General features: G+C 37.2%; 1 protein-coding gene across 2 annotated transcripts in view; it reads left to right on the forward strand.

Moving 5' to 3' along the window:
- DSC1 (desmocollin 1) overlaps positions 1 to 10,000 on the forward strand; it is a 33,247-nt gene extending 23,247 nt beyond the window's left edge. Inside the window, exons 12-17 of one of the 2 annotated variants that reach the window (XM_044243225.1) lie at positions 1,108 to 1,320; positions 2,831 to 3,070; positions 4,607 to 4,725; positions 6,266 to 6,520; positions 7,500 to 7,545; positions 7,627 to 7,717. In XM_044243225.1, coding sequence (XP_044099160.1) covers positions 1,108 to 1,320; positions 2,831 to 3,070; positions 4,607 to 4,725; positions 6,266 to 6,520; positions 7,500 to 7,535 — 863 coding nt within the window. In that variant the 3' untranslated portion in view covers positions 7,536 to 7,545; positions 7,627 to 7,717. Of the gene's footprint in view, positions 1 to 1,107; positions 1,321 to 2,830; positions 3,071 to 4,606; positions 4,726 to 6,265; positions 6,521 to 7,499; positions 7,546 to 7,626 lie in introns of both variants that reach the window. The other variant, XM_044243224.1, reaches the window with a different exon arrangement.
- The last annotated feature ends 760 nt before the right edge of the window (positions 10,001 to 10,760 follow it).

The raw sequence follows: 10,760 nt of genomic DNA on the forward strand, positions 1-10,760 counted from the left end.
TAATGCTTCAAATTTAGAAGCAAAAAACAAGAAACTGGATCAATTTTTCTGTTTATTTCAATTTTGAGAGCTTACGATTTATTGTAGTTTATTATCTTATCACAAATGGTAAAACCTAGACATGTTTTTTGAACTTCATTATCTCTTAAACACAAATCATCGGTAATATTTTCCTTAAAAATATTGAGACAAGGTGAAATGCTTTAAGCCAATAACAGTGGCCATCTGGAGATGAGTAATCACTCCTATGGTCAAAAACATATTTATTGAATTAGGGGAAAGGTGCAAACTTATTTTATGGTTTATTCAACAAAGTTTTTTGGACAGTATAAAACAGTAATTGCATTATGTTCAAGGTGTTACTATGAAGTTATAAGTTAGCCAAGAAATGCTAGGCAGAGCATTAGGTTCTCAAGACGAATACAACTTAGCTCTGAGGATGATCATGTTTACAGTTCAGCGAGTGAGTCAATGATGAGCAAAGTGTTCTGAGAAATCAAAGGAGAATATCGCTGCCACTGTCTAGAAAAAAGTCACGGCAAGTTTCAAGAGGAGGAGATATCTGAGCGGATTCTTGGAGGATAACAAAGTATGATCAGGCAAAGAGAAAGAGAAAAGTATTCCCAGAAGTGGCGGCAGAATGTACCAAAGCAGACAGGGAAAGGTGCACCCAGTGGGTTTGATGAGAAACTTTACAAAGTTTGGGAAAAGAGTATGTGAGGAAATGAGTCTGCAGAGGAAGTCAATGAAGTAACTGATGACCTAAAGTGAAGTCTTTGTATATGCAAGATGAACAATGCTCTTCACAAAGTAAGCTGTAAGGAATCAATTTTATTTTCAGGTGGCTCTTCTGTAGTGACATTGCTCATCGTGTCATACCTTTTCATTTTAAAAAGCATCTCAAGATAACATCTGATAGAGCCATCAAGCTTCAAGGAAGAGTGACATGTCACTATTTTGTATTTGTAGCAGTGGTATTTGGGATCCCAAAGTGTGTGAAATTCAAGTTCAGACAGCCACTAGAGAGCAGATATCAGCGGTGTGTCACAGAGATGCCAAAAATAAGTTTTTAAGCAAAGAAATATCCTATCTTTAAATTTTTCTTAGATGGCAGATCTTGCACGGGAACATTAGTAGTTCTTTTGGAAGACTTTAATGATCACCCACCACAAATTGATAAGGACGTGACAATTTGTCAGCATGATAAGGATTACGCTGTGCTGGAACCTGTAGATGCTGATGGACCGGAGAATGGTCCACCTTTTCAATTCTTTCTGGATAATTCTGCCAACAAACTTTGGAATTTAGAAACAAAAGATGGTATGTAATTATGCTAAATCTTCTCATTGGTAGGAACTTAAGATGACTGATGGTTTTGACATTCACCTTAGTTCATTATGATAAATAAACATTCATTTTAGGAAATGATTTTATTGATCCCCCCAAAAGGATAATACCTTGCTTTTTAATTTTTTTTTTTTTTAACTTCTCATTAGCTTTTATTGAACCTCCTTCCTCATGGCTCATGTGGAACATGAGGACACCAGCCCTCCTCCTCACTACACACACACTCAGACAATAGAAATAGAAGAAATTAACGTGGTCTTTTGTCGCTAAAAATATATGGAAATGAAATGCCAAATCTGAACCGTTAAGAGTCTATGTCTATTCTCTGATCTTCCCCGATCTTCCCCCGAAGAATCTGGCCTTCATGATGACCGGCTGTTTTGGGACCTTTCCCTTCCCCCCAAACTTTGCAGTAGGCGGGGCACAGCACATCAGTGATAGGAACAACTCCAGTCTTGTTTTTGGCAGCATTGACCAGTGTCGGCTCGCTGACCAAGGTCCACAGTTTGTCAAGGTCGACAGCTGGGCAGAGGCTCCAGTTCCTGTTTAAGGAGTAATGCCTCACACTAACTTTTTTAAAGTGACCTGAGTCATATTTGTCAAAGTTGGTAGGGTGGTGACACATGCTGCCCGTGTCCCCCTGGCTTCCTGGGTGAATCCGGTGCTAGCCCATGTGGCTGTGATTGTGGCTCCTGTGACCCCAAAGTTTCCGGGTCTTCCTCAGTCTGAATGGCGTGTTGGCAGCCCAGAGAAAAGAGCAAAAGTATGTTTTTAAAGCAATAGATAATATATTTAGTCTCTAGTTCCAAATATCTTTTAAGAGAACACATCAATCCGTTTTAATATGGTATTTGAGTAATGTTAAGTATAGATTAGTCTAATATAAATATAGAGCAATATTAATTCATTTTTCTGGTTTTTCAAGAAATCAGAATCATTTTTAAGAAATAAAAAGCAGGAGTTGAGGGGAGGCGCTTGGGTGGCTCAGTGGGTTAATCATCTGCCTTCAGCTCAGGTCATGGTCCCAGAGTCCTGGGATCCAGCCCCGCATTCAGCTCCCTGCTCAGTGGGAAGCCTGCTTCTAACCCTCTCCCACTCCGTCTGCTGTGTTCCCTCTCTCGCTGTGTCTCATTCTGTCAAATAAATAAATAAAATCTTTAAAAAAAAAAAAAGGAAGGAAGAAATAAAAAGCAGGGTGAGTCACCTGGGTGACTCAGTAGGTTAAGTGTAGGTGGGGCTTTTGATTTCAGTTCAGGACATGTGTGCTGGACATGGAGTCAGCTTAGGATTCTCTCTCTCCCTCTCTCTCTGCCCCTCCTCTTTCTGTCTCTCCTTCTCAAAAAAAAAAAAAAAAAAGAAGAGCCACTAGAGTTTTTCCTTAAGCTAAATTCTGCACCTTTTCTCCCCAGCCTACCCCAAGCATATCAAGTAAGATTAATATTGCAACTGAAAAGTTTCAACATATATTCCTTTTTTGCTCTAGGTAAAACTGCCATTCTCCGTCAGCGGCAAATTCTTGATTATAACTATTATACTGTGCCTCTCATAATAAAAGATAGGCATGGCTTAAATGCAAAACACATGTTAACAGTGAGAGTATGTGACTGTACAACTCCATCAGACTGTAAAATGAATATGAAAAATGTGAGAGATGTTAAGCCAAATGTAATACTTGGAAGATGGGCTATTCTTGCCATGGTGTTGGGTTCTGCATTGCTGTTATGTAAGTATAATTATCGAGAATGTGTTAGTTGAAGGCTTATCTAATATTTAAAAATATATATGGTGGTTCTTTATTTAACGACCTTTTATAGCCTTTGGTAAATGTGTCCTTTTAAAAGTCTTGTGTGTACTATATGACTGGGGGTTTTGATACAGAAGAAACATATCAGTAAGAGCAGATTAAACTTAAACTAATTTTCAGAACCGTACCCTTAGTTCTTCTATGAACTAAGGATGAGACCTGGGTATGAGACCCAGGATAGATCATTTCCTTTCTTTCAAGTTCATTTTTCCACAAGTAAAATCAAGAGGTTGGTTAAGATTCCCTCCCATACAAAACATAGTCTTTTAACCAGCCAAGTTTATGCACAGGAAGAATTAGTGAAGAGTACTTCCAAAATTCACTTAGATGTTTATGCTCGCTGTTATTAATAAAGGTATTTAACATACATCTGAAGAAGACTGCAGTGAGCGGTGCCTGCCGGCTCAGTCAAAGGTACACACAACACTTGATCTCAGGATTGTGAGTTTGAGCCCCACATTGGGTGTAGAATTACTTAAAAATAAACAAATAAACTTGAAAAAGAAAGAAAATTGGAATTATAAAAAGAAAAAAAAAGACTCTCAGTGGAAAATGGTCATGGTGAGCCACTGAGGAAAAGTAATGCATGCAAAGAATGTTGAGATTTTGCATTCTGCAAACTTTTTTTCAAGATGCAAAAGTGATAGAAATCATTGCCCACCCTTCTCTCATCTCTCCTTCCCACTCGCCCTCCCTCTAGCCTTCCTTCCTTTTTTAGTCATTTATTTGACTACAGAACCTATAGGCTTTCCACATAGTCTTTACTGTGTCCTAATTCATTGACTTGAGTTGCAGGTTAGATTGGACATGCCCCTTAGCACAGTGATTACAATTTTAAAAGTGGCCACAGATTTTAAGTAACTGCCTTTCATGTTTGTATTTATGCCTAATGCCCTTTGAGTGTGTTCTGTATGGATTTGAATTATCAGTAATACTAGCTTAAATTTCAATCAAAGGGAGTTACTATTTCGGTGTGGAGGAAAGAAGAGAAACATTTAAGTTAATTCTGGAGTTGGGAAGAGACCTGTTAACAAACTATGCTCAGTTCATCCTTCTTACTTTTAACTGATTTCTTTCTCATTTAGCCTAATAACATAGTCTTAGTCAGACAGAAGATGGTCTATATACTCTGTTTTAAATTTCATAACCCAAAGGGATCTTAATTTATGGAACAAATTCTTTAAAGTTCTGTGAAGAAACTTTTTAAAAATCATGATTTAAATGACCATGAGAGACTACGGACTCTGAAAAACAACCTGAGGGTTTTGAAGGGGTGGGGGTGGGAGGTTGGGGGAGCCAGATGGTGGGTATTAAGGAGGGCTTGTATTGCATGGAGCACTGGGTGTGGTACAAAAAGAATGAATTCTGTTACACTGAAAAGATATAAAAAAAAAAATGATATGCACGAGCAAGAAAATAAATACTATTTTACTTAAATACTTTTTTATTTTTTAGGTGTTCTGTTTGCTTGTTTCTGTGTTACTGCTAAGAGAACAGTAAAGAAGTGTTTTCCAGATGTAGCCCAACAAAATTTAATTGTGTCAAACACTGAAGGACCTGGAGAAGAAGTGATGGTAAATTAGATTTCACTTTCGTATGAATTGTATGGTGATCCAATGATAACAGCTGAGTATTACATAATGATAGTAATAATAATGACAACTAATGTTTATTGAGCACTTACTATGTCAAGCAGAACTCCATGTGCTTTGCATGCATTAACTCATTTTTTAAAAAGATTTTATTTATTTGTTTGAGAGAGAGAGTGAAAGAGATAGAGCATGAGCAGTGAGGAGGGGCGGGAGAGGGAGAAACAGACCCTCTGCTGAACCAGGAGCACATGAGCCTCAATCTCAGAGCCCTGAGATCATGAGCCAAAGGCAGGTGCTTAACCAATTGAGCCACCAGGCATCCCTGGATTAACTCGTTTAACTTTATAATTCTATTGTATTACTTTCATAGTGTAAGGGCCTATTTAGCCAGAGCAATTCCATCCAGTTAAACAGTGATTTTGTTGTTTATGCAGTAAAACTTAAACTGACATTCCCCTCCCCCCCTGCCCCCGCCACCCAGGGAACTTACTTAAAGCAAGTCCCGGAAACCAGTAGAATATGGTCAACCAGTCCCTGACAACAGAGCCCAAATACAAGAGCGGGTCAGGTCAGGTGGAGATAACAGAGCCCGAATGCAGGAATGAGTCAGGCCAGGTGGAGACATCCAATCAGTGGGGCGCGCATACTGTCTCCCCAGCTACCAAGGAGTGTGGGCCCCACCTTTTGGACGCCAATTCTGACCAAGGTGATAGGCTAGTTCAAATAGCTACTATGGGGTGAATTGTAATTCAATTGACCACCCGTGAGTGACCTAGCATGACTGTGCAGCTTTCTCTGTGTGTTGCAATCTCATTGGCCACCTGTGTGTGACCAGGCTCAACCACATGGCCTTTGCTCTATAAGAGTTAGTCTTTAAGGCAGGGAGGCGTCGCCCTCCCTGTAAGAGGCGGCCCCAAACGGTCGGTTTGATTCTTGATGCTTGGTGCGAAATAAAGCTTTGCTTGACCTTCGCTTTGTATCAGTCTCGCTCCTTTGATCACGGACCTATCATTGGGGAACCTATCGTTAGGACTCCAAAGAATCATAAACTCGTGGTTCCTGGACTTAAAACCAAATCTTCAATGGTATTCTTCTCCCTTTGTGCATGTCTGTGTTCAAATTTCACCTTACCCAACCTGAGTGTGGCCTCAACTAAATTTAACTAAATACATATGTGATGACCTCTTTTTAAACAAGATCACATTCTAAGGCACTGAGGGTTTGGACTTCAACATAATCAATTTTTTTTTTTTTTTAAAGATTTTATTTATTTATTTGACAGAGAGATATCACAAGCAGTTGGAGAGGCAGGCAGAGAGAGAGAGAGAGAGGGAGGGAAGCAGGCTCCCTGCTGAGCAGAGAGCCCGATATGGGACTCGATCCCAGGACCCTGAGATCATGACCCGAGCCGAAGGCAGCGGCCCAACCCAAACATAATCAATTTTGATGGGAAAGAAAAATGAAAAGAAATTGTTAGTTTCAATTTGACTCACTCATTTTATAACTCTAACTTTACTTTTAGGAAGCAAATATTAGACTCCCCACACAGACATCCAATGTTTGTGACACAAGCATGTCTGTTGGCACTCTTGGTGGCCAAGGAATCAAAACACAGCAAAGCTTTGAGATGGTAAAAGGTGGCTACACTTTGGATTCCAGCAAAGGCGGTGGACATCAGACCTTGGAATCTGTCAAGGGAGCAGGACAGGGAGTAATGGAGGCTGGAAGATACACATATACCGACTGGCACAGCTTCACCCAACCTCGGCTTGGTGAGGTGAGTGCCAATGTCTTCGAGTTCATATTCCATGAAAGTTAAAAACGATTTTACTTTTTTTTTTTTTTTTAAGATTTCATTTATTTATTTGAGAAAGAAAGAGAAAGACAGACAGAGATAGTAAGAGAGAGCACAAGTGGGAAGGAGAGGGTGAAGCAGGCTTCCAGCTGAGCAAGGAGCCCAGAGTGGGGCTCAATCCTAGGACCCTGGGATCATGACCTGGGTGGAAGGCAACCGTTTAACCCCACTGATATATCCAGAGGCCCCTAAAAACGATTTTAAATCAAGATTTCCCAAAAGTTTTCCTCCTCAGGCACCTGGAACTCATCACCTTTTAAGTTCTTTAATTATCATATATATGGATTTAAGGCCCAAGCCCAAACAGAAAAATGATCCTTTCAAGTCTAATTTTTAAAATAAGGTTTACAAAACTGCACAACTATCTAGGAGGGACATATGTATACATATTTAGGAAGTACAAGAGGACCAGTAGCTTCTTCCCTAAAAATTACCAGGAAAATCACTTGGAGTGAAAGATTTGTATAGAGTGATACATGGATCATAAATTATAAACATTTTTTAGTATACTGAATCCTCTGTGTAGTCATAAAGGCCTGGCTATCAACATCAACCAGACAGGCTGTCAAGCTTTTATTTTGGGTTTTAGTTCCTTGTTTTAGGTTCAGATTAACCGATACTGGTTAATATTATCCAGTTGAATATATTCCATAATTGTCCCTATATAATTGTATATAAATGGAAGAATCATAGCCTATATGGGTTCCCCAAATATGTGAAGCCTGCAAAGAGATGTTGGAACTATACAGATCTTATGTTCAAATGGGAAATCATAAGTTAGTTTTGTGATATGCATGTATCTTTAATTTTCATAAATGTGTTCGCTAGGAGCATTTATATATCTGCTATATTTTCAGAATGAATATAATACAGACCAATCATGTGCATTTTTTATATGTAGGAATCCATTAGAGGACACACTCTGATTAAAAATTAAACAGTAAAAGGTAAATCAAAGACATTATTTTTATGCTAATATGTTTAGGTGTCTTTAAAAAAATAATAAAATGTGCTCTTTTTTGATACAGAAGGTGTACATGTGTGGACAAGACGAGGAGCATAAACATTCTGAAGACTACGTGCGTTCGTATAACTACGAAGGGAAAGGGTCTATGGCGGGCTCTGTAGGCTGCTGCAGTGATCGGCAGGAAGAAGAAGGGCTTGAGTTTCTAGATCACCTGGAACCCAAATTTAGGACGCTAGCAAAGACATGTGTCAAGAAATAAATGTGTGTTTTAACAGAGAAACATCTACAAATGCATATGTAGGAGTTTGTTGAATGTAAATTGATAGCAGCATCTGCTAGTATTTTGTTTATTGGAAGTAAACTTTGAGTCATGTATAGATAAGGATGCTATAAATACAAGGCTCCCTGAAATTCACCTCGTCTCACGTAACTTCCATATTCTCTAGAAAGAAAAGTTTCGTGTGTTAATTTTCTTTTCTATGCATGTATATATCGCCCTTTTCAGGACTCTACCAATGTGCGTTCTTGCATCTTCTATTTGAAAACTTATGTTACTCTCTATGCTACGGAAGCGTGCGGTGGGAGAGCTGGGTATTGTCGAGGCTAATAAAAAATGCATTTTAATTTGAGATGAAAATTAGATATTTTCCTTCAAAATTCTGGGGAGATTGTTCTTAGAAATCCTCTTAGAAACACTGTCTTTGGTGCCAGAGAATTGATTTCTCTACCTGAGTGGCTGTGTATTGAAGGACTTTCGTATTCTTTGGTTCAGTCTTCAGTTTGGGAAATAAGTCCTCATTTCTCACTACACTTTTCACACTGCGGAGATGTTCTCAGCACTGTTGCTTTCAGGAGTCTTCAGCGCTTGGTCCTTGGATCTCTGCCCATATGAATCCATATTCAGGTTCCTACAGCTTCTAGGTTTGTCGGAAAGGCATGGACCAGAACAAGCCCATAATAATGTGAGCCAGAGATTTTATAAGGATCAGATGGGAGAATTTCCAAGAAAGAATTGCAACCTTGATGCCCATGGTGTGACTTAGACTCAATAATAGGTTTTGTTTGCCTACCGGGATGTATTATTACCTTTTTAAAATATAAATACCTTGACAAGAGCATGCACTGTCTAGTTTGGCAGAGGCTCGCCATCTTCAAGCATTTGTAAAACCAGCCTGGCAGGCATTAGATTTGCAAGCCTGAGACACGGTGCTTAGCCTTTTAAATATGGTAAAAATGGAATGAGGATCCATATTGGAATTTAACACTCTGCCTACCTTGGTAATTACTTTAAGAAAATGGAAAATCAGAAATACTGAATTTCTAGCATGTAAATGTTAAAACATGGAAATCTATGAAAGCAACACTCAACCAAACATTTGTTGAAAGATGGATAAATGAATGAACACATGAGTTAATAAATTATTTTGAATGTGTAACATTTTAATAGGCTATTATATTGTATTAATTTAGAAAGCAGTTATATATTTAAATAATATTTTAATATTATTTTTTGTGCCAAAACTCTCTAAATTTGCAGACAATAGCAGCATATATTCCATGGAAATATGGAACTCTCTAAATTTGTGCCAAACTCTCTAAATTTGCAGACAATAGCAGCATATATTCCATGGAAATTTCTCATTCAGACCAAAAAACTGTTTCATTTTCTTTAATTTATTAACTAGTTAACTATTGAAAAGAGTATTTGATTTTTAAAAAATTCTGTAATTATTCTTCTTATTCTCAATCACAGCTTCTGATTAAAGCTATTTCTTGATGTGAAATTGAGTATTAAAGCAGAATATAAAAGTAGTTCTAATAAATAAATATTTTATTTTATAGGATGTCCATAATATACAATTTTTATAGCAACTGTAGGTAAAATTATTTTTGAGGGTAATGCAATTTATGTTGTCTGAGGTATACATTACTCTGACAATGGTACCAGTTCAGAAATTTTTAAGTATAACATTAAAAATTTGGAAATGAATCACGCCATGTTATATTGTTGAATGTAGGTGCAGAACATTTTCTGAGCAATTAAAAACTATTAGCCAAACATTAATTTATATGTGTTTGTTTATGTTTTCATTTCTTATATTTACTTAAATAGGAAAGGGAAACTTTATATACTTTATAACATAAAGTATAATTAAAAGCCAAAAGTTATCAAAATAAGACACCCTAAAGTATTACCAGAATTGTTAGAAAGTACGGAAAATGAATTTGTATTAAGCAGTTTTGGCTAGCTTAAATATTTTCAAATATTATTAAAGTTTATCTACAAAGGAAGTATGATTTGTCTTTCTTTAGGAAACCCATGTTCTCTGTTTACAGTCAAAACTAAATGTTATTTGTATGACTGATAAAATTTATAAAACTCCACTGGCCTGTTTACCAATTGAGTTGGTTAATAAAACATTGTATTATCTTTATGGATTATTTCATGTAAGTTATCAATAGGAAATCATTATGAATTGTTCTTCTGTAATTAAAGCTATAGTTAGGGAAAATATACAATTAAATTTTTATCTTGATTCAGATCTCAAAAGTATTCCAAGTTAAAAAATTCTATAGGAATACCAAGATAGATGAAATTTGATATAATTATTATGAATTAGCTTTGTTAAATACCTCTCTAAGTTTACTGAGCTTTCAATTCTCCTGAGTTCTGAAAAACATTTTATAAAATTTTATAAAATTTGATATGGTTACCTTTAGAAAATGGGGAGAACCTCGGTGGCTCAGTCAGTTGAGCGGCTGCCTTCCCTCAGGTCATGATCCCAGGGTCCCGGGATTGAAAGCTGCGCCAGACTCCCTGCTCAGCGGGGAGACTGCTTCTCCCTTTCCTTCTGCCTGCTACTCTGCCTGCTTGTACTCTCTATCTCTCTGTCAAATAAATAAATAAAATCTTAAAAAAAAAAAAAAAAGAAAATGGAATATGCTGTTACTTGGAAATTATTCACAATAGATGTTTTAGAGTTGAATATTTTTATTATCATAGAAAAGAAAAGCTAACTCCATTTTGTGGTGTCTTAGCTTTAAAAATCCTGTACCAGTTGAAAATGCTCAATTAGATTAGGGTAATGAAACAAAACAAACTATGTAATCTCTGCATGTCTCTGGTCTCTTATCTGCTTTCCTAATAAATCTGAAGGAGCACTGCATCTGTCTTTCTGCTTACATAGGTGAAAA

This window comes from Neovison vison, chromosome 3 (assembly GCF_020171115.1).
Source record: "Neovison vison isolate M4711 chromosome 3, ASM_NN_V1, whole genome shotgun sequence".
Classification (NCBI taxonomy): domain Eukaryota; kingdom Metazoa; phylum Chordata; class Mammalia; order Carnivora; family Mustelidae; genus Neogale; species Neogale vison.